The 24,637-nt window shown below is 43.2% G+C and overlaps 1 protein-coding gene and 1 long non-coding RNA gene across 5 annotated transcripts in view; one reads left to right on the top strand and one right to left on the bottom strand.

Moving 5' to 3' along the window:
* The window catches only part of LRRC63 (leucine rich repeat containing 63), a 42,819-nt gene extending 41,937 nt beyond the window's left edge, over positions 1 to 882 (top strand). For all 4 annotated transcript variants that reach the window (XM_058685216.1, XM_058685233.1, XM_058685243.1 and 1 more), the window contains one exon: positions 189 to 882. In XM_058685216.1, coding sequence (XP_058541199.1) covers positions 189 to 408 — 220 coding nt within the window. In that variant the 3' untranslated portion in view covers positions 409 to 882. The remainder of the gene's footprint in view (positions 1 to 188) is intronic.
* Positions 178 to 23,088, bottom strand: LOC131485601 (uncharacterized). The gene is made up of 3 exons (XR_009248926.1): positions 21,643 to 23,088; positions 20,409 to 20,483; positions 178 to 311 (listed from the first exon to the last, which is right to left on the bottom strand). It is a non-coding gene; the product is annotated as an uncharacterized LOC131485601 (long non-coding RNA).
* Between the last annotated feature and the right edge of the window lie 1,549 nt (positions 23,089 to 24,637).

Below are 24,637 nucleotides of genomic sequence, written 5' to 3' on the forward strand. Positions count from 1 at the left end.
ATTCACATATCTATTTTTTAGCATTTAATTTTTACTTGTGTATGTTTTAGCTCTTTAATTAGATGCTAAGGTCAATAACGATAAGGGCCCCATTTTAAACTACTTTGAGTCTTGCACAGCATCAGGCAAGATGTCTTTTCCTTAGTAGATATTTACTAAGTATTGACGTGATGTTTCCTCATTCACAGCCCGTCTAGATGTGAATGGTGTCACGGTCCCAAGTTTGGTGAAGGTTTTCGAGTCATCCGATCCTGTGATATTTTTGGAGCAACACAGCTTCCTGTTTTGTACCATGTCTGTTCTTCCTACTGCTACAGAAAAGTAAAGGAAAGCAGTTTTATTTTAAAGAATGATCCCAGTAAAAGAAGAGCTCTAAATTCTGAGTTGATAAGTCATACAATGATTTAGGAGTCCCACTTTAAAAGCCATTAAAGTTTGTGTATATGGTAATTCCTGTCTTTGAGAGTAAAGGTTCTGTCTTCTGTGACGCCTCTTTGTAACCCCAGCTCCTTAAGGAACTTTGTGATTGTGAGGGAATTGTTGCAGAATAATTACTTTAGGAAGATTAGTAAAAGGTCTTTGGATTTCAATGAAGATCTAGAAAATTTCTTTTATTGCATGTTGGGCGTAAAATGAGAACTGACAGAATCCTTCGCAAAAAAACACAATTTATCTTACAACTGGCTTTTTTGGGCATCCATTCCAAGTGATAAGATAGCATTTCAAAGTCAACCAGTGGCATTTGTGCCTCCTATGGGTTCAAAGCCATGTACCCAAGTTCTCTATGTGAATTCTGTTCGTGAATTTTTGTGGAAATCTGCCCAGTGCCAACCATCTCCATTGTGGATTGTTTTCAGTAATAAAAGATTTATTCCAGTCCTATATTTAGTTGTCTGAATTCATTACCCAGGCTTTTAGAACACTGGTACAATCTGTCAGTTCTCCTGACCTTCATCTCATAAAGCCGGATTCCATAGGCCAGTGCTAGCACTCACCAGGCCTTCAAAGATAGCCTGGCAATTGGGGTGCCTGGGTGGCTCAGTTGGTTAAGCATTTGACTTCAGCTCAGGTCAGATCTCATGGTTCGTGGGTTCGAGCCCCACGTCGGGCTCTGTGCTGACAGCCTGGAGACTGCTTCGGATTCTGTGTCTCCCTTTCTCTCTCTGCCCCTTCCCTGCTCTCGCTCTCTCTCTCAAAAATGAATAAACATTAAAAAAAAAAAAAATTGAAAGAAAAACCCAAAGATAGCCTGGCAAGAAAATAAGGTAAAACTTACAAAATTACATTGCAAAGCAACATATGCATACAGCAGAACTTACTTCTTTAAGAATTAGTGTTTGGTAACAGGAAGGTAAGAGCATTTTGATATAACAAACAATTGAATTTCAGAATGGCACAAAATTGTTTCATATGCGTCATATTTTTATGTGTATTGAAGTCCAAAATGTCATTGCTAATGATGAAACTTGATGAAATCACATGATTGAAATTTATACAGGGATCTTATCTCTAGAGAATGTCAGAAAACTCACATTATGTCAGGTGTGTGTGTTTCATTTAGTAACAACAAGGGGGTACAGGAGTGATTCAGTCAGCTGAGTGACCGACCTCCTGAGGTCACGATCTCCCGGTTTGTGAGTTCAAGCCCCCCATTGGGCTCTCTGCTGTCAGCACACAGACCACTTCAGATCCTCTCTCTCCCTCTCCCCCTCCCCTGCTCTCTCTCATGGGTGCTCTCTCTCTCTCTCAAAAATGCATAAATGACAACAACAAATAACAATAACAAAAATGTGAGCTAAATATTTAAATAGCTGTAACAAAATTAAATGCACATATATTTTCATCATAGTTATAAGAAGTTATTGCTCAAGAATACTCGCATTTGGGTGCAAATATATATAATAGTGATCACTTGGAAACATTTTAAGTTTTGATCAGTAGAGAGTTGGTTAAATATGGTACATCCAACAAGGTCATATCATTCAGCCACTTAAAAAATTAGATAGCTCTGTTTTTCCTGACATGAAAAGATAATTATCAAGTATTCTTAACAAGATATTTATTAGATAATATAATCACATAATTTAAAATTCAAAAGAGGGGCGCCTGGGTGGCTCAGTTGGTTAAGCGTCCGACTTCAGCTCAGGTCATGATCTCACGGTCCATGGGTTCGAGCCCCGCGTTGGGCTCTGTGCTGACAGCTCAGAGCCTGGAGCCTGTTTCAGATTCTGTGTCTCCTTCTCTCTGTGACCCTCCCCCATTCATGCTCTGTCTCTCTCTGTCTCAAAAATAAATAAAATAAACGTTAAAAAAAAAATTAAAAAAATAAATAAATAAAAAAAAATAAAATTCAAAAGATACCAAAGAGTAGATCTTAAAAATTCTTTAACGCCAATGCCCTGCCGTCTCAGAGGCAATCAGTGATACCAAGCTTTTTGTATTCTTCCAGGATGTTTTATTGTATATGTAAGCTAGTAAGTAAATATATTTCTTCCCTACTATTTATACAGTATTAACAGATATATACTCCTTTTTGGACCTTTCCTCTTAACTATGCCATAGAGGTGGTTCTGTATCAGTACATTATTACCTTCTATTATTTTTTACGATTGCCTATTATTCCATTGAGAAATGTATATAGTTTTCTTTACCAGTTCAGTACAAATGAACTCTAGACTTTTTACAACCTCTTGTTATGAAAAAAAAAAAAAAAAACAACAACAACGTTGCAAAGAATAACATTGTCATTTGCACGTGTTTAAATCTGTTTGCGAGATAAATCCCTAAAGGTGAAGTTGCTAGGTCAAAAGGTATGTGCATTTATATTTAATTGGAGGCATGCGGAATATATTTATTTTGTTCACTTTCAAATATGTAATACTAATATATTGTACCCATTTGGAACAAGATTTGGGTCAGAGCGAAAAGTTAGTCTTTCCAATCAATTTCCTTCAGATTCCAATTCTCCTCAGAGGCAAACATTGCTACCAGCTTCTTGTCTTTGCCTCCAGGGAAATTCTAAGCATGTATAAGCACGCAGCTGGATGTAGAAGAAACTTCCTTATTCCAGTAGCTTTTTAAAAGAATTTTTGGGGGTCACATTCTATAGCAGCAATATTGACTTCGTCTGTAAGCTTCTTGGAAATGCAGAATCCCAGATCCACCCCAATCCTACTAGATTAGAATCTCTGGGGATGGTTTCCAGGAATCTTCATAATCACTCTCTCTCCAGATGATTCTAAGGGTCACTAACATGGACATTCTCTGGTCTCCAGAGGTCAGAAGACTCACCCCAAGATGTCAGAGAAATAAAGATGCAGGTTTGGGCATAATGCACTTTATTGTCTTCTCATCTCAGCCATACACTGTCATCCCCGAGATCTCATCCTACAAAAATTATTTAGGAATGTTATCCCAGGACTAGTTTAACATTCAAAAATTGATCAGTGTAAGCCACTGGACCTCCAGACCTCCATGAGCACCAGAGTGCAGAGAACAGAGACAGGCGAATGTTTCTCTTTCTAGATGTTCATTATCCTGGTGCAAAACATCTCAATAAGTAGGTCCTTTCCCCCCTTTCCTTTCCTTCACTTGCCCTGACTTTCATTTTTTCTTCTCACTCTCCCTCCCTCCTTTCATTGCTTTCTTTGGACCTCTATTTTTTCCTGTTTTTAGTCCTGAGGTAGGGAGTGCTTAATTAAATTTAAACACAAAGGAGGACTAAGGATCATGGAAACAGTCTGTCTGTAAAATACTCAAGGTAATCCCAGGGTCCCTGGGTGGTGCAGTGGGTTAAATGGTTAAATGTCTGACTCTTGATCTCATCTCAGTTCATGGTCTCGTGGTTCATGGTCTCGTGGTTCATGCATTCGAGCCCCATGCACTGATGGCGTGGAGCCTGCTTGGGATTGTCTCTCCTTCTCTCTGCCCCTCCCCAGCTCGCGCGCTCTTTCTCTCTCTCTCAAAATAAATAAATAAACGTAAAAAAAAATTCTCAAGGTAATCCCAAAGTCATCCTGTAACAACAAGTATGTGTGTGAGCACACATCTGGGTACATGTAGAAGGGGGTGGGAGAAACTGTCTGGATGATAAACAAAGGATTCATGGTGCCCTCTGGGAAATAGAACCTGGGGCTGGGACTACGGTCTTTCACTTTCTATTACGTGATTGTTTCCACTTCTGAGTGTTTGAATTTCAGTTTAATTATGAATTACTCTAATAAACATAAAAATGTTTTAATGGGATTTTAATGGGATCATGTAATGCCGACATTTTCTTTCTGTCTTTCTTCCCTGAGTCATATATTGCAAACATTTTTCTAGGTTGTTTATATCCAATATTGGTAAGTTGCCATGGAAATGCCCCAACTTGCTTATCTAATATTCTCTTGTTGAATAAACTATCTCTGGTGTTTATCTGTTGTAAACAACAATAGATTTCATAAATGTAATAAAACCAAAGATAAATAGTTGCCAAAATCTATTTTTGTTTTTGTTTGATTGTAACAAAAATTTCTGACATTTAAATTGCTAGATGAACATTGTGCAGAGATTTAAAGCTTTTTATTCTTATGATTAAATTGTTATCCTCATTATCAGTTTAGCTTTTCACCAGCAGTCTGTGAGCTGCCCTTTTCCCCAAACCCACAATATCGTTGATTTTAGTTAATTAATTAACTATATGCATTGCCAATTAGATAGAAAGTACATACATATGATTATTTCACTTTCTTTTATTACTAATAAAGTTAATTTGGGTTCCATGTTAAATAATCATGATTCTGTCATCTTTCGTAATTTTTTCCTTTACATCTTCTTTCTGATGCTTCTATGGATATGTTCATCTTACTGGTTTGTAATGGTTTATATATGTTGAGAATGTTACCTTCTGTCATTTATGATGAAAGGGGTTTTCTTCCCCCCATTTATGACCAACCTTTTATTTTTATTCAAAGTGGGGGTTTTTTTGACAAGAAGATTTTATTTCATTTATGTATTTACTTCTTGACATAAGATTTTAAATTTTAGGTTGCAAAATCATGGATGAAACTGGAGTTACGACATAACGTCAGTGAATAGTGAAATAAGCCAGACACGGAAAGAAAAATACTGCCTGATCTCCCATATATGTGGAATCTATAGAAGTCAAGGTCAGAGTAGAGAGTAAAACAGTGGTTACCAGGAGCCGGGGTTTAGGGATAATGGGCAGATACTGGTCAAAATCAATTCATTCCCTTATGTTTTTGTCTTTGATTGCTAAGCTTAGCAAATCCTTCTTTCTTTCCAGTTACATAAAGATCCATCTGTAGTTTATTTTACCTTTTAGTCTCGATTCATTTCAAAATTACTTTAGTATGGAACATGAGGGGTGGCTCCAAATTTAAATCTTTCTAGAATGCTGAAAAATTAGGTCCCCATCTAATAGCAACTAAAGCTTCACCCTACCAACTTGAAACGTCACTTTTACTATGCATTAAATTCCTATATAATTAGGTCTGTTTTTTGTCTTTTTTCTTCCTACTCTAGTCCACTAACTTGTTCTCTGTGATGCCAACACCATACGGTTTTAATTCTTTTAACTGAAACTGCATCTTAATTAATATATCTGGTTTCTCAAGTTCCAACTCATTGCTGTTTTTTGCTCAATACTTTTTAGTTATCCTTATACCTTTATTTTTCTACAATAATTATTAAAATCTTTAAAATTGTTGTGTATTATGTCCCTCCCTTTCACCAAATAAACTACTGTGGATTTTTGTTGGAAACTGAAGAAAACTGATATCCGCACAATATAGAGTCTCCCCATCCAGGCACATATACTCTGTGACATCATTTATGTAGTAATAATGATAATGATAGCAATTCAGCCATTGGGAGATTTTCTTCTGTATGACCTATATTGTTTATGTTAAAATGCTGGCATCTTATTGGGAGCAGTAATCGTGGCTATTATTGCTTATGCACTTATTCAAAAAGCAGAATTTTTAAGCTCAAAAGTTTGATCAATAGAGCTCCGAGGAATATTCTGCCCAGCTCCGAAAAACTGGATGCCAGCTCTGGTCGCTCTCTGCTTTGTCCTCTTGGCCACCATCAGAGCTCTCTATGGAATCAGCATGCTTAGCTGACTGTGGCCAAAGGCAGGGGTTGGGGATGGGAGGGCAGAGCCTCCTAAGCCCCTTTGTTGTAGACTGTCATTTCCTGCTTGGAATCTAAGGAGACAGAAGTATGTGACATCTCCCGGGCTCCAGGGACTCAGCAGTCGCTTACTGGTATCCCTGTTTAACCATAACCATGACCTTAACCCATCGAGGAAGTTCTTTACTTTCACGTACCTGAATTCATGCATGCTGAGCCTGTACTCTTGATAATCTGTCTCCCATAAACTGTCCTTCCAACGACGCACCGCAAGTGACAATTTGAAGAGATTCCATAGTGTCACTGCTTGCCAGAGACCACAAGGGTGGAAATGGGGAAGCACCAGCCCTCAACTGAGGCAGCCCAGAGCATTCTCCAGCCCCGGCAGGTACAGCTGCAGTGAGTATTCTAGATGGTACCACCCAGGGCCTCCACGTCCTGCAGGCTCAGAGTCAAGGCCTAAGGCCCCAGAGGTGGTTGTTAGGAAGCGGAAGGAATGTCCTGTTCCAGAGAGGTGACTGGGCCATCCAGTCTCCTCTACTAATGCTCCATCCCTACCAAAATCCCAGACCCTGGGTCCTTACTTCCAATAACGTCAAGGAAAACAGAGGTCAAGTGGCGAGCATTACAGGACCCCACCCAATTCTCCCTTCTCCGATACCACGATGGCGGCCTTCAAGGGTGTTGTGGTTTGTCTTTTTAAATGGATTTTAAACATGGGTTTCTCCAATTTCTCCTACTTTTAAATTACCAACACAAGGACATTTCCAATTGATTGAGGGTCAGTTGAGGATCTCTCATATTTTTTTATTTGTTGTTTTCATTACATTTAGGGGAGGGGGAAGATGTAGAGATTAATGGCAAAAATTGATTCTTTTTTCTGTTTTCTCCAAGTTGTGCTTAGTTAAGCACTTCTAATCTTTAAATAGGATTCTTTTGGCTAGCAAACAATACAAATGTTCCAAATCCAATTAATCTCAGAAATCCATAACTCCACAAATCAAGAGCGCCAACCCATTTTGACCATCCGAGCCACTCTTTCCTAACACGTCAGGAATTCCTGTTTTTCACCAATAAGAAATGCTACACGTTTGATCATAAAGTGGTTGTGGGAGGACATATGTGCGGGAGGCCAAAGGGCCCTTCTGCTGCATACCTCTGGGGACCCCTGAAGATTTGTTGTTTTGTAGCAGAATAAAGAAAATAAATAATGATCACATTAAACTTATTTGAGTAAAACTTTCAAGCTAGTGTTCCCTGGAGATCGCTTCTTCCCCAGGTGAGTTCAAGTTTCGCCAGTGATTTATTGAGTACCTACTACATGCCATGAAATATAGGCTCTTTGGATAAAGTATCATGTGGAATGTTCTATGACAGAGGTGTGTCCACAATGAAGTAGCACAGAACCAATTATAGAGATTCAAGAAAGATTTCCGGAGGGCATATTTGTTAAGCCAGATGAACAGGGTTAATGTTGTAAATTGCACAGCAGAGGATTTTTCAGAGATAAGGCTTAAGGCCAGAGAAGTAAACAGGGCTGGGTCATAAGGCTCTCACATTCCAGAGAAGTAAACAGGGCAGTCTTAAGGCTCTCACATTCCATACGAAGAAGGGTCATTAGCTGCTGAAGAGCCATTGAAGATTTTAATGGAAGAATAATAACACGATCCACTGTGTGAACAGATTGGAAAACTCAGAGAAGGTGCTGGGAATTGCAACAAGGCATGACCGTAGTAATAGGGAGGAAAATTTTCTAGAAATATTTAGAATGTAAAATTGGCAGAAAGGATGTTGAGCATGAGGGAGAAGGGGAGTCTCTGGAATGATTCCCTTGATTTCTACTTCATGAGAAGAAGAAGCATGAGAAAAATCTTGACTGCACTCTCAATTTGCCAAGCCTAACACTTTGTCATAGAAAAAAATAGTTTTATAGAGACGATGTGATACTTCAAAACTGCATATTGGTTTTAATTCATATTCTGTTCTCTTCTGGACACCTAAGTGGAGTTGACTTTATACAAATGTCACATTTCAAAAATCTAGATCTGGGGCGCCTGGGTGGCTCAGTCGGTTGAGCATCGACTTCGGCTCAGGTCATGATCTCACGGTCTGTGGGTTCGAGCCCTGCGTTGAGCTCTGTGCTGACAGCTCAGGGCCTGGAGCCTGTTTCAGATTCTGTGTCTCCCTCTTTCTCTGACCCTCCCCTGTTCATGCTCTCTGTCTCAAAAATAAATAAATGTTAAAAAAAAAAAAGTTAAAAATCTAGATCTGTCAAACAAACCAAAGGTGATTATTCTCTTTATAAAAGGATCTTTGTTTTATAAAATCAATCTTCATATGACACCTTTAAATTGTCAGCTCGAGGGGCGCCTGGGTGGCTCAGTCAGTTGAGTGTCCAACTTTGGCTCAGGTCATGATCTCGCGATTTGTAAGTTCGGGGTCCGCGTCGGGCTCTGTGCTGACAGTTTGGAGCCTAGAACCTCCTTCAGATCCTGTGTGTCTCTCTCTCTCTCTCTGCCCCTCCCTTGCTTGTGCTCCCTCTCAAAAATAAATAAACATTAAAAATTTTTTTAAATAAAATAGCTCTAAATATGATTTAATATTCTGCTCCTCAGAAATACATATATTGTATAAAATCAGACATATAGTCACTTTTGAATTGATTAGTCGGTTTTCTTTTCCAAGATAGTTTTTTGGTCTTTTTAGAGTAAGTGGCAGGTATTTTTCCGGATGAATTCATTTATTTGTTCATTCATTCAATTAACAAATATTTGTTGAGTTCTTTTTGTGTGACAGACACTTGTGTAGGACACTTCAATGACAGCAGTGAATGAAAGAGACAAAAGTTCCTGTCTTCATGGAATTTGCATTCTCATAAATTGTTCCTTTTTTTCTTCTTACAAATAGCGGAGGTTGTTTTCCCTTTTGTTGGTTTTTAACGTATTTTCTAGCATGGTGTCTGGCCCACAGCAGGGACTTTTTCTACATTTATTCAACTGAATAAATTCTCCACGCAACAGAAAGTGACTCTAACAATATACTGCATAAGTGACTTCACAGTTTTAAATATTCTGATCTATTGTCAGCCTCAGACAAGATGTCAGACTATATATTCTCATTTAAAAAATAATTCAGGTATTTGCTCACAATCTTCAAGTTATTTATAAGGAGAAAAAGACAGTATGATTTAAATGCTCTTAATTTGCTCACTGAATCTCTCATCAAATAATGTGCTGTCTTCACAACACTTCAGCCCCTTACATACCATTGTAAAGCAGATTACATTGCCTAAATATTTTATAATTTGCAAAGCACTTTCATATACTGAAGGAAAGGAGGGATTTTAAAGCCATTGTTTTTTTAGTATTACCTGTGTGGCACAGAAGACGGATTATTCACATTTCCTTTTTCCTTTCCCTCCTTTGAAGTAGAATCTTGATTTTTAACTAGGCACAATTGTCTCCCAGTATAAAGTACTTTGTTTCCCAGGCTCCCTTGAAGCTAGATTCAGTCACTACCTCATGGCAATGAAATCTAAGTGAAAGTGTTGGTAGGACTCCAGGAGGGCTGGTTAAAGGGAACAGATTGATTTGAGAGAAGACTCGTTTTGCTCTTTAATCTCTCCCCTTGTCTCTAGCCTGGAATGCAGACAGGATGGCTGGAGTTCCAGTAGCCATTTTGGGCCATGAGGTCACCTCGAAAATAGAAGGTAGGAGCCTAGGTCCTTGGTGACACCATAAGCCACAATATCAGACTGGTATGCCTACCTTGTACATGGAAAGAACTCAATTTCTATCTTGTTGTAGCCATCAATATTTTGGGCTTTTCTGTTATCTCCAGCCAAATTTAATCTTAACAGATACAGCTTGTAATACACTACAATCAAATACATTAGGAGAGAGTCATATTCCCTCTACTAAAGTAATATGCTTTTAGATCATTTCTTTTTCCCTTCAGCTGGTCTTAACTCCCTTTTGAACCTGATTTCACTTAGGTTTATACATTAGGTTGGGGACAAGGGTAAGCAAACTGATTTACCTGCAAGGCTATTTGTGCAGTAGGGCAGGGAGTCAGGCAGGCTCTCTCACCTCATCAGACTCTGACCTACTTACTGGCAAGGAACAAATCGACCACTTCTGGTCAAATTATTTTCCTTTTTATACCCCTGTATACCTCTTAAAAGAAAATAAAATGTCTTCTAAACCAGCAAGCCAAGAAAGCCTAGGAACAGCATATAAGCATGTTATTGAGTGGCCAACATGCACCACGGTGGAAAATGCCAGCCCCACGTTATCATAGTCCCCAGCTCGCTGCAGACTTTACTAAGCAATCCTCACGCTCTCACCTGCTCAGCCTGTTCTGCTTCTGACTCCTTAATAAAATAATTCCCCAGGGGCACCTGGGCAGCTTAGTGGATTAAACGTCTGCCGACTCTTAAAATTTTTTTTTTTCAACGTTTTTTATTTATTTTTGGGACAGAGAGAGACAGAGCATGAATGGGGGAGGGGCAGAGAGAGAGGGAGACACAGAATCGGAAACAGGCTCCAGGCTCCGAGCCATCAGCCCAGAGCCTGACGCGGGGCTCGAAGTCACCGACCGCGAGATCGTGACCTGGCTGAAGTCGGACGCTTAACCGACTACGCCACCCAGGCGCCCCCGTCCGCCGACTCTTGATTTCAGCTCAGGTCATGATCTCACGGTTCGTGGGTTTGAGCCCCACGTTGGGCTTCGTGCTGACTTCACAGAGCCCGCTTGGGTTTCTCTTTCTCCCCCTCTCTCTCTCTGCCCCTCCCTGCTTGCATTCTCTGTCTCAAAATAAATAAATGAACTTAAAAAATAAAAAACTCCCCAACTAAGCTTCTCTCTGGGTACACGTTAGCACCTTACAGACGCATGCATCCGAGCTAGGTTGCTAAGCTATTGTTTCGTCCTGGTTAGCAACGATAATAGGATGCTAAAATGTGACTCTCGGCATTCCCACTTTTAAATGCTTAAGACAAAATGATACGTTTCCAAATTGAGGTGTTAGACGGAACATTCCCAACCAAAGAGCTAGGAAAGAAGAGGACAAACTAGTTTTGTGACGGCTCGTGGGAGCTGCAGTGGCAGATTCCTGGTGAGTGGGGGGCCTCTCCAAGAAACCCACTACATTGCCCAGATGGAGTCCAACTGAGCACCCAGCAAGGCCAAAAGGCACAATGTCTGATCACGGCAGTGCCGGTGACAAAGACTGTGTCCTTTTCTCCCATCCCGTTCACCCTTGGCATCACTCGGAAAGCATCAGAAACTACAGAGAAGCGATGGGAGAGCAAGCGGGGGGGGGGGGGGGGGGGGAGAGTAGCCAGGGGGTGACAAGCACAGTTGATTAGGGCCCCTACCCCACTGTGGGTTTCAAGCCTGACTCGGTACTATTCTCACTTGCTTAAGAGCTTCCAGTATGACTGCCACACTGGACTGGATGCTTTGTTGCTGCAATGATACTGGTCATATGACCCAAAGGGGCAGGAAGGACTTCTGGCATCTACCAGAGATTTCTTGCAGAGGCAGGAAAGAACCAGTTCTTGAAAGACGTTACAAAGGGCCAGTGGGGGGGAGGGGTGGGGGGAGGGTCAAATTACTCCTTCTGTGCTGCCCCCAGCTGCCTCCCCCCCTTCACTGGGTCTCACTTGCTCAGAAAAGCAGCCACACCAGCTTCCCCATCAGGTCCCTCATGACCCACAGGCAATGCTTGAATCCGAGGCAGTGGAACTACTCGTCCCTTTTGAGAGAATTTCTACCCTGGCTGCTCCTGAAAATTGGAAAGGATGTCTCCTGACACCTAGAGCATGACAATAGGAGTCTGTGTCCTCAAAGTGTCACATCAAATTTGAAATGTCCAACCCTCCTCAGCATTTCCACATCAACTTGCTGAATTCGTTTCATTGCTGGGAAAATCCAAACCAGTTAAATTTTCAGTATATTTCAAATACAGAAAGCTGACGTTTAGAAATTCAGCAGAAGCCAGGGATATGCCCAGAATAGTATTATGACTAGATTGGTCTTGAGTTGATACTTCATGCGGGAAAGGGGCGTTTTCCTCAGGAACTCAGCCAAGCCACTTACCATAATATTTTAAAGTTCGGTGAAAACCATGGGGTTACTTAAAATTGTAGAAATAATGGCTCGATTTTCTTCTTTTACTTTTCTCTAGCTCAATTTCATATAGCTTATGGGTTGTATCAATTTTTTGTACTAAAAAGAAAGGCACACCAATGGCATTTTTTTTGCTCCCTGAGTCACTCTCGCTTCTGTCATATGCTTCTAATTTGAAAAGTGAGGCACTAAAAAGTAAGAATTACCCGAGTAATTTATAGTAATGCAAAACTTGGCTCAACAACCAGATCAATAGTCTCCAGAAGGCCGAGGACAGATACAGAGACAGTTAGAAATAAGTCATTATTAATTGGGAGATACTTGCTCGGGCACCAGATTTCCAATTGAACTTAACTGAGGATTCTCTTGGTCCAAAAGCACGGTAATAAACAGACCTTAAAACAGCATCCAGGGGCGCCTGGGTGGCGCAGTCGGTTAAGCGTCCGACTTCAGCCAGGTCACGATCTCGCGGTCCGTGAGTTCGAGCCCCGCGTCAGGCTCTGGGCTGATGGCTCGGAGCCTGGAGCCTGTTTCCGATTCTGTGTCTCCCTCTCTCTCTGCCCCCGTTCATGCTCTGTCTCTCTCTGTCCCAAAAATAAATAAAAAACGTTGAAAAAAAATTAAAAAAAAAAAAAAAAAAAAAAAAAAACAGCATCCAGACAAGGACAGTTCTTTGTAACATCATACATCACAGAAAGAACTGCCTTCACTGGAACTTTCCCATTTTATTTCCCCTTCTATCTGGCAATATGCCAAAAAAGAGACCCAAAGTGATCCACAGGGTTCCTTTTGGCAAAGCTCGAGGAGCCCTCAAATGTCCCCGTATTTGGATTCCAACCGCGTTCATTCCATTACGATAATAGAGAGCGTTTGTTATCATGACGATTAGAGCTCGCTCCTTGCCTGCGCTCCTTTGCGCAAATGGAATCACAGCTCTTCCGAGCTCTCAGTGGGCACGGTGGACAGTGTTTCCTGTGTAAAAGGCAAATAGCTTTAAAAGAAGTAGGAAGATAATCTCGCATTGTAAGGGTAACGGGGATGTCCTTAAGCACTATCCCAGCCTGAGGGTCTAGATGTTGCTCAGTTTGGCAGGACCTGTGCCCAAGCTGAAGACCGGAGCTTCCCCAGCGCCCCTCTTGGGTTTTAGGTATCCTGGGAGGTTGTGGGGGAAGTGTCTGCACTGGGCAGTTGGACAGAAGCCGGCCTATGGCATTGCTGGCCGGGGGGGGGGGGGGGGTCACACCTGCTAGTCTGGCGGCTGGAAAGGTACAGGAGCAGGTGGAGCCCCGTTTCCTCCTGTGTGCAGCTCAGAGCTGGACTTAGTGGTTTCCACGTGGGTGAAGGCTGGGTGGTCAGTGATAAAGACACCATTCAAGGATGTTCCTGGATGCACGAGAGGGACCCAGCATAGGCCTAGAAGTCTTCTCCCCCAGCCCTTCCTCTCACCCCCCAGCCCCCGACAGTCTCCCCTCCCATTCTGACCACTCTCTTTTACTCAGGGCCCAGGTCACTGAGCCTCTATCCCATAACCACTAGAGCTCTGTCTTCCCTATTTTCTGTGACTTCCTGCCATGCACCATTTTTACTGCCTTCCTAAACAGCAGTATTCTCCTTTTATTTCACAACAGAACTTGATCTCCTTATCTAAACCACAGCCCACTCCTTCCCAGCCAAAGCCAGTCTGGATCCCCTTTCCGCAGGGGCCCAGAAAGTGCCATCTTCAAAGCTCTTTGAAAACCTTCAAAGAGCCCCATATCATAGCTCTACAGCAGTGCCTGCTGAGAAAGGTTGGTAAGCCCACACTTAACACGCAACTCCAGGAACAGGGCGCTCACCAGAGTGTTCCCTCAAGAGAACACTAAGTTGGCCCAGAAGTATCCCATTAAAAATAACATGTGCAGTTTTCTTATGTCAAGGAAGTCCTCACCCCTTTTTATGACCATATGTCTGAATTAAATCAAGATCTCCAATTTACATAACTTTGAGACATCTGAAGAGATCTATTTCAAGAGCTGAATGGCAAGTGGGTGAGCCAAAGCTCTCTTCCTAGAATGGGTTTCAGGTGTGCTCAGGCATATGGTGGCTATCCATGCCTGAAATCTCTATGCCATGATGCTGCAATAATTTTTATCTGGAAGGGCTCTTCCTTTTCCATCAATAACAACGCCTAACGATTGCTAAGCACACACTGTGGGCCAGATGTCCGCTATTCTTACATCACTAACAGTTTCTATTAATAGCTTGATTTTACAGGTGATGAAACTGAAGGGATGAGTTGGATTTATTTTTTTTTTTTTAGTTTACTTTTATGTATTTATTTATTCTGAGAGAGTGAGAGAGAACAAGCGGGGAGAACAAGCAGGGAAGGGGCAGAGAGAAGGGGAGAGAGACAATCCCAAGCGGGCTCCTCGCCCGGCAGGGTGGCGGGTGGCTTCATCTCCCAAACTGTGAGACCGTGACCTGAGCTGAAATCAAGAGCTGGATGAGTTTTACATTTTTTATAACGTTTTTATGTATTTTTGAGACAGAGAGAGAGCCAGCGTGAGTGGGGGAGGGGCAGAACCTGAAGCAGGCTTCAGGCTCTCAGCTGTCAGCACAGAGCCTGACTCGGGGCTTGAACTCGTGAACCACAAGATCATGGCCTGAGCCAAAGTCAGACGCTTAACCAACTGAGTCACCCAGGCGCCCCAAGAGTTGGGTGAGTTTTATTTTTTTTTTTTTTATTTTTTTTTTTCAACGTTTTTTATTTATTTTTGGGACAGAGAGAGACAGAGCATGAACGGGGGAGGGGCAGAGAGAGAGGGAGACACAGAATCGGAAACAGGCTCCAGGCTCTGAGCCATCAGCCCAGAGCCTGACGCGGGGCTCGAACTCACGGACCGCGAGATCGTGACCTGGCTGAAGTCGGACGCTTAACCGACTGCGCCACCCAGGCGCCCCTAGTTGGGTGAGTTTTAAAAGGAAGGATCTGAACAGTAAAATTTCAGGGTCACAAACATTAACATGTTTAGGGTTCCTGGTAGAGGAAGTCAATTTGCCCTCTGGAAAATCTGTACCTCCTGCTTGTGGTACATACCACACATTCACCAACACATTGAGGATTATCTTTTGAAATATTTAATCATTTGATGGGGGAAAACCATACTTTACTGTGGTTATTTCAGTTGTGTTTATCTTAAATGTCCTATTTTCTTCTGAATTTTGTAGGGAGCAAACATGACAGAAATCCTAAACAAATGGATGAAATGCTTCACTATTCTACTGGGAGCCAGCCTTTGCTATTTTATTTTATTTTTTATTTTATTTATTTTATTTTATTTCATTAAAACATTTTTTTAATGTTTATTTATTTTTGAGAGAGAGACCGAGCATGAGCAGGGGAGGGGCAGAGAGAGGGAGACACAGAACCCGAAGCAGGCTCCAGGCTCTGAGCTGTCTGCACAGAGCCCGACGTGGGGCTGGAACCCAGGAACCATGAGATCATGACCCCAGCCAAAGTCGGACGCTCAACCAACTGAGCCACCCAGGTGCCCCTTTTTCATTTCATTTTTTAGTTTATTTCTTTTGGGAGAGACAGAGAAGATGAGTGGGGGAGGGGCAAAGAGAGAGGGAGAGAGAGAATCTCAAGCAGACTCTGCATGGTCAGCACGGAGCCCCATGCAGCACTGGATCTCATGAACTGTGAGATCATGACCTTGGCCGAAATCACGAGGCGGACCCTTAGCCGACTGAGCCACCCGGGTGCCCCTCGCTATTTTATTTTTAAAAGGAAAAGAAGGGGCGCCTGGGTGGCGCAGTCGGTTAAGCGTCCGACTTCAGCCAGGTCACGATCTCGCGGTCCGTGAGTTCGAGCCCCGTGTCGGGCTCTGGGCTGATGGCTCGGAGCCTGGAGCCTGTTTCCGATTCTGTGTCTCCCTCTCTCTCTGCCCCTCCCCCGTTCATGCTCTGTCTCTCTCTGTCCCAAAAATAAATAAAAAACATTAAAAAAAAAATTTAAAAAAAAAGGAAAAGAAAAATTTAGAAAAGGGAGAAGCTAAAAGTAACCCACACTTCCACAGCTTGCTCCAGAAGTAGGAACGGCTTGTCTCCTTCGAGGAACCAGAAAGAAGTTTGCTCCGCTCCCCTTCTCAACAGCCCACATCGGCGCCATCATCAGCACCGCCAGAGAGGCTGAGAGCGGCCAACCCACGTGACTGGAAGCGTGTGGGCACGGATGTACCAAAACCAGGTGGAGCTTCACCCTGCATTTTCTCCATTTCTTATATAAACTCATCACTGGCAATGGTCATGTTATAGTGTCTCTGCAGACAGAGAATTGTGTGGAACTTAACGGGCACGTGGTCGGATTGTATGGAACTTAACGGGCACGTGGTCGGATTGTATGGAACTTAACTGGCACGTGGTTACCCAACGCGCCAATCCCGATACCTGCCCCTGAGTATAAAAAAGTAGGTCAAACAGACACCCTCACTCCTGCTGCAGCGGCTTTCACGCTGCATCAAATGGCTGTGTCAAACAGGATGGTGGCTGTCGCAAGGGGCAGAGACCACAAACCGTCCGCCACCGCTGCCAGTCAGTGCAGAACCTCGCCGTTGCCTCTCTCTCAACCATTTCCTGGCGACTAGCATCTGACACCTTGCAAGAGGGCAGCGCCTTCTGGAAAGACTGCAGCTGTAACTAAAAAAAAATGTATCATCGAGCAGGCAAAAAACATACCCGATTACCAGCTATTTTCGAGTCCATTTGCATTCACGAGCGTGAGGCGTTCCAAATGCAAACCATTGCTTCCAGTTCAGCTGTAGCCAAACTAGCTAAAAGGACTTGAGAAGCATCAAGAGAGAAGCGACACCCCGCGAAGAAGCAGCCTTTATGCTTTGGTTGTCTGATGTTACAGCAGGGGTTCTGCCCAAGAATACCACTATGAGTGTCCTCCAAAAAGCTGCGTCTAACCAAACGACGAGGCAAAGGCCGCTCTGGGGGAAGAGGAACAACATTCAGGCGAAAGGTCGATTCATTTCCTATAGCTGCTGGGACACAAATTACCACAGACCAGTGGCTTAAAACAACATGCTTGTATTACCTTTATCGTTCTGGAGTTCTGAAGTCTAAAATGGGTTTTACTGGGTTGACGTCAAGGTGTAGGCAAAGGTGTGTTCCTTCTGGATGGTCTAGGGATGAGTCCATTTTCTTGCCCTTTCCAGCTCTAAAGGCTGCCTATATTCCTTGGCTCGTGGATCCACTCCTGCATCTTGGAAACCAAGAGTGGCGGGCTCAATAATCCCACAGTCTCTCTGATTCTTTCTCTTCTACCTCCTTCTAAGGACCTTTGTGATTACACTGCTCATCGGCGAATCTGGGATAAGCTCCTCGAGATCAGCTGATTAGCAGGCTTAATTCCACCTGAAACCTTAATTTCCCCATTGCCAGGAAATACCACATAAGGCTCCAGGAGTTAGAATGGAGACATCTTTGGGCGGGGGTGGGGGGTGCAGGGGCCTTTTTCTGCCTACCCCAAGAGGGAACACCAGAGAGTTCAGTTCTGCATCTCTAATCTTCAGAGCCACCTTGGAGGTGGAACGTTTACCAAGAAACTGAGGCTTTGAGAATCGAAGTACTTTGTTACTTTTTCCAAAGGTATTCTGCTAGTGGCAGATACAGCTGGAACATGACCCAGATCTGTTTTGGAAGCCCGTACCCATCCTCCACACTATGCTCCTACCCGGGAGACAACCTGGCCCTTCTGCTGGATCCCTACACCACATGGAGCCTGAAGATCCTTCAGCAGGAGTCTCAGAGGAAATTCATCTTCCTTCAGGAATTTCAAGGAACCCTGGTAACGACCAAGAGTCAGGACAATTGGCCTCCACTTCATATTGCTTTGTAACCACTGCAGGGCTGGGCAATGTGCTGAAACTTTCGGGTTCTCAGGATCCTCAACGGTAAAACCAGATATTGGACTGTATGGTGTCTAAGACACCTTCCAGCTCTAAAATTCCAAAATCGAGTAATCCTATTGGTGAAGCCAGTGCGCTGCAGAACGGGTCCACTAAGTGCATGGCTAAGTGTCCCAGATGTTCCTTACTATTGTCATGTGCTGCTCACCAGTCACAATTTCTAGGCACTCAAACAGATCGGCTATTTTCAGCGTTTTTCCTTGGAAGCCCTGTTCTCCTGCTCCAAACTGGACTATCTTCTGCCCACACCTGCTGCACACAGTTCGTCCCATCATTTTCCTCCACTGCCATCTCAGGACTTTTCATGTGCCGTTCTCCTGTGTTAGATCTTCTTTTTCTGGACCCGCATCTTCCTCTTTCTTGGTTTATTCCTTTATTTTGGGGGAGGACAGACTCTGGTAGTTTCCCAAGAAAGCATAGAAGGGAGACGATTCTTTTGAGGGCTTTGAAAATGCCTTTAATCCAGCCTCCATGTGTGTGGCTTATAGAATTCGGGGTCCCGCAGCATGGAACCTTGTCTACTAGCTCTGGCATTGCTATTCAGCTCATAAGCCTTTGTAGATTGTTGTTGCTTTCTCTCTCTCTCTCTCTCTCTCTCTCTCTCCCCAGAAGGTTTTAGAATCTTACCTCTTGCGTTGTGCAACTACATAATGATGAGCTTTGGTGTGAGTCTTTTGCGCTGGGCACTCAGCGAGCCCTGCCGCCGGGAACTCTGTCCTTCAGTTCTGAGAACTTCTCTCATTGCATTGCTTTATTTGTTTTCATGACTTCCTTCTGCTTTCTCTCTTCTGCTTTATGAAAGTCCTGTTCGTTCATATTGGACATTCGAGACAAGTCTGATTCTTTTATTTTTTTTCTCCCACATTTTCCACTGCTTTATTTCACTTCTATTTTATGTGAGATTTCTTCGGCCCTTTAATTTTGGGGAAAGGTACCATTTTTAACCTCAAATGTTTATTCCTTTGCTTATTTTTTATAGTACTTCTTTTTTGTTTGGGATGTAATATCTTTTCTTAACTCATTGGGGATATTGGCTTTTGTTAAACTTTTTATTTTGAAATAATTATAGAATTGGCAGGAAATTGCAAAGATGGACAGGGAGGTCCCAAGCACCCCTCACCCTTTTGCCTAGTTTCCCCCATTGCATACTTATAATACAATATCAAAAACCAAGAAACTGACATTGGTCCAAGGCATGTGCATAATTCTGTGTCATTTTATCACATAAAACACATCACCACGAAGATCCCCCTTGTGCTACCCCTTTATAGTCTCATCCTTCCTCCTTCACTATAGAATATTAATTTAAAGTTATTTGGGGGGGCACCTGGGTGGCTCAGTCGGTTAAACAACTGACTTCGGTTCAGGTCATGATCTCACGGTTCATGGGTTCAAACCCTGCATTGGGCTCTGTACTCCAGCTCAGAGCCTGGAGCTTGCTTCAGATTCCGTGTCTCCCTCTCTCTCTGTCCCTTCTCTGCTCATTCTCAGTCTCTCAAAAATAAATAAACGTTTAAAAAATTTTTTTAAAGATGAAGTTATTTTTTTCCTGTTTTCAGCATAATGTTTCCTCAGTGCCCCCCCCCCTTTCTTATCTTTCATTTTGGAAACCACTCAAAATGTTTGGCAATGTTGCCTATTCATTCATAGTTAAGCATGAAGCTCAGCTGAGAGTATTTGTGGGACCTCATCACAGGAGATCATTGGCAAGTCCGCTTTTTCTTTCCTTTTTTTAATGTTTATTTATTTTTGAGAGAGAGAGGGAGGGAGAAAGCAGGGGAGGGGCAGAGAGAGAGAGAGGGAGACACAATCCCAAGCAGGCTCTGCGCTAACAGCACAGAGCCCAACGCGGGGCTCGAACCCACAAACTGCGAGATCGTGACCTGAGCCGAAACCAAGAGTCAACGCTTAACCGACTGAGCCACCCAGGTGCCCCAAGCTCATTTTTTCATTGGAAGACCCACCAATAACAGTACCTGGCCTGGGATCCTTTCTCCAGGTTCATTCACAGGCTCCACCGTAGAATCCTCCGATCCTGTCCTCAGGGGTGGGGAAGACTGCAAGCCTGGCTGCCAACTAGAGTGTGGGGAGGGGGCTGAGAGCCTCCTATTTAAAGGGCAGATTTTCACTTAATTGTATCCCATCTCTCCCCACTCCTCTTCCCTGTGATGCTCCCAAGTTTCTTACGTTCAATTTCTTTAGAGAATAAGCCTCCAACTTCTGAGGATAAGTCTTCGGTTTCTCCAGGGGGAGGGCAGTTGCCTAAGTGCAGAGGACAGGGCAGTATGTTTCAGAAAAGCATCACATGCACAGGGCAACTGCAGTTGTCTGCTCCACAGACAGACTTCCAGGAAATTCCTTATTCTCAGCCCTTGGCCTCACGGCCCCTCACACCTGTGCAGAGCCTTTCTGTGGCTCTAAAAAGGAATCCCTGACTTCCCCCATCATGCTCCCTCTCTATAGCCACCAACATTAGCTGTAAATGCTCCAGCACCCAAAACTCTGTTGAAATCTCTTTCATCTGATGCTGTTTCCTATCCGATTTACTTTGCCTTCGTGGACTTTTGTATTTTCTTACTTCCTTTATAGTATTTAAAAAAATTTTTTTAATGTTTATTTATTTTTGAGGGAGAGAGAGTGAGAACAGGGGAGGAGCAGAGAAAGAGGGAGACACAGAATCCAAAGCAGTCAGCATAGAGCCTGATGCGGGGCTGGAACTCATGAACCGTGAGATCTTGACCTGAGTCAAAGTCGGACGATTAACTGACTGAGCCAGCCAGGTGACCCTAAAGTCATTTTAATAGGATTCTAGGAGGGAGGGGGAAAGGAGCATGTAGGTAACCTGCCATGCTTATGCAGCATTCAATAATCATTTTTGAGAACAATATTTGAAATATATGATGAAAGCTGAATTTGTGTCTTGGTGAATTTCCAGTAACACGGCAGGGGTGCCTGAGTGGCTCGGTTACTGAAGCATCCGACTTCGGCTCAGGTCATGATCTCACGGTTCCTGACTCTGAGCCCTGCGTAGGGCTCTCTTGCTGTCAGGGCAGAACCCACTTTGCATCCTCTGTCTCCCTCTCTCTCTGCCACTCCCCTACTTCCACTCTCTTTCTCTCTCCAAACTTAGTAAACTTTAAAAGGAGAAAAAAGTAGTAACATGTTAGTGTATTCCAGAAGAGTATCACACACAAAAAAAATTAAAATTACTTCCAACAATCAGAAGACAAGGAATGGTTTTTTTCCTCATTTGTCTTTAAAACTTTTTTGGATGATACATGGCTCTATATTCCACGTATATCAACCCTCATTTCCTGCTGTTGCAATACCAATTTGCGAAATTCGACAGTATATGCGAAGGAAAGCTGAAGTCGAAATGAACTCCAGACAGCATGTAGCTTTTGCCTCTAGAGTTACTCACCTCTAACAAAAGACGTGGACCCACAGAGATCTTTCTCTGGGTTCTTTGTGGATGACTTGAATGAATGACGGTTTTGTTTGCTCTTTCCTTGTCTTCTAGAATCCAGATGGCTTTTGACTGACCATTGCCCCAGTGGATGCCAGGCAGGGTGGAAGAGAGCTGGGTATAGGAGAAGTTGGTTTTGAAAGCTATGAGTGTGGAAGCACTTGTGGCAGCAAGTGTGGAAGCAAGAGGGAGAGCTTGCCATGAAGAAAGAATTTAGCAACAAGGAGAACAAAGAGAAAAGTGGACAGAAATGGAAGGGAAGACCATGGAGAATGTACGAAAAGAAACTGAAAGCAATGTGAAAGAGAGGCTTGAGCCAAACAAGAAGGAAGCTGGCGTCATCAGCCAGCAAATACTGATCTAAACAGAATTGAAGCTAGCCCATTCATTCACTTAACAAACATTCAAGAAATCTATTAAGCAGCTACAGGGCACACACCCTGGATAAGAAGGAATACAAGAGACCGACAAACATTTTTTAAGAAGAGAGAAAAGAAGATATCAGATAGTAAGAATGAAGATAGGGCAACGGAGTTGAGTGGCCAAGGCATTTCAAGGTGGTGATTATTTCATCTCAAATTTGAATCATAAGTGGGAACCAGCCCGCAGGGATCAAGGCAAGTAAGCGGCAAAATGAAAATTAGAAGCATAATGAGCTATCCCTTTCTATCAGATTGGCAACAATTTTAAAGCCACCAGATAGTAGCAAGAATCTAGAGCAACGGGAATTCTTAGTCACTGCTGAAGAGAGTACAAGTTGGTACAGCCACTTTGAAAACAATTTTGTGTTACCTAGAAAGTGCTGACATACTTCTATCCTAGAAATCACTAGTCCACACCTAGGCATATACCCTGGAGGAACTTGTACGTGCATATTAGGAGATATGTCTGCGAAAGTCTACAGTTTTGTTGTAATAGCAAAGAGTGGGGTAGGCTCAAATGTCCACCAACGGTAGGATATAAAACAGATAATTGCATCTTGGTGTTTTAATGCAATAAAATACTACATAGCAGGGAAAAGGAATGCATTACAGCCTCACTCAGTATCATGATGAACCTCAGGAACATAAAGCAGAGTGAAACAGCAGGTTTCATGGAAATGCAATGTAAACACTGTGTTGTTTAAAGATACAAGCAAGCAAACCATAAAGAAAAACAAGAGAATGCTCAATACGAAATTCAGCCATTTTATCTTGGGGCGGGGAGAAGAAGGGCTGGAATCAGAGGAGCTCACAGAGTTGACGGTAAATGGCTAATGACAGATGGGTACATGAACATAAGGTATGTTTTTTTTTCTTTAAACATGCTACGTATTTTACAAATATTGCATGTATCCAACAAAATTGCTTTGAATCAAAACCAAAAAACAAACAAAAGCAGAGAGAATATTGCAGACAAAGGAAATAGGCACAAAATCTTTAAAAACTTTTTAACATTTATTTATTTTTGAGACAGAGAGAGACAGAGAATGAATGGGGGAGGGTCAGAGAGAGAGGGAGACACAGAATCTGAAGCAGGCTCCAGGCTATGAGCTGTCAGCACAGAGCCCGACGCGGGGCTTGAATTCACGGACCGCGAGAACATGACCTGAGCCGAAGTCCGACGCTTAACCGACTGAGCCACCCAGGTGCCCCACAAAGGCTTTAAAGTGGAAAAAGCTAGATGTTTTCCAGGATATGAGAGGAGGTCAATGTGGCTGAAGCACAGCCAATGGGGACAAGATAGAGAAAGATGAGGTCAGAAGATTAGACTACGTGGGGTGATTGATGACGAGAAAGTATGAGGGCTAAGATAGTGAGGGACTCAATAACGTTGAAGACGTGCTGGAGTGAGAATAATAGAAGCATTAGTCAATGTTCTCGAGAGGGAAACAATAGGATGTAAAAGGAATTTATCATGAAAAAGTGGTTCACACGATTATGGAGGCTGAGAAACCCCACGGTCTGCCATCTACAAGCTGGAAACCAAGAAAACCAGTGGTACGATTCAGTCCAAGTCCGAAGACCTGAGAACCAGGGGCGCCCGTGATGTAAATTCCAGTCCAAGGGCAGGAGATGGGATGAGATGTCCCAGTTCAAACATCCAGGCAGAAAAGAAAAGAGAGGTGTGTGAATTCTTCCTTCCTCCATCTTTTTGTTCTATTCAGCATTCAACTGATGGAATGATGCCCACCCACAATGAGGAAGGCAATTTACTTTACTGAGTCAACCAATTCAAATGCTAATCTTATCTGGAAACACCCTCACAGACATCCCGGAAAATGACGTTTAACCAGAGAGCTGGGCATCCCTGGATCCAGTCACACACAAAATTAAGCATCACAATGGACTAAGTGGTCAAAGGATGGTGCTCTGACAACAGGCAGCTTGAAGTCAAGATTTTGGAGGTGACACTATTATTAGTGATGACAACGTCATGGGATTTGAAGAGTGGGTAGTCAAGGGGGTTGAGAAAGTAGAAGGCAAGGTGGGGGGTGGGTCATCCACGGTGACACAGGGCCTGGACAAATCTTACAACCTGCTCGCCCAGCAGCCATGTGGGCCGCCATGGGGCCGTCTGTCCCGCCATCTCCACAGGGCCACCTTGAGATCCAGCCCTTCCTCCTAATCTTCAGTTTCCATGGGAAGATGGAAGTTTGGTTAGATGAGTAAGCCAAAGTGGCAGCATGCCTGGGCTTCGGGAGGGGGCAGAGGTCAAGGGGGCTGGGACACTGGCCCCAAGGGGGCAGAAGGCCCCCAATGGGACACATGTTGTCTTCCCACAGCCCCCCCCCCCGCCCCAATCTGCAGTGAGCTTACTAAACTCAAAAGTGACGAGTGTATTGAATATCTTTTCGAGAATGGTGAAGGCCTTGAGCCTCATGTCTGCACTCAGTGCAAGGCCAAATGGTGGCACACACAGGTGTGGAAATCTACAAGAGAAAAGCATGAGAATTAAGGCCCCGGAACTT

The sequence above is a fragment of the Neofelis nebulosa genome, chromosome 1 (assembly GCF_028018385.1).
Source record: "Neofelis nebulosa isolate mNeoNeb1 chromosome 1, mNeoNeb1.pri, whole genome shotgun sequence".
Taxonomy (NCBI): Eukaryota; Metazoa; Chordata; class Mammalia; order Carnivora; family Felidae; genus Neofelis; species Neofelis nebulosa.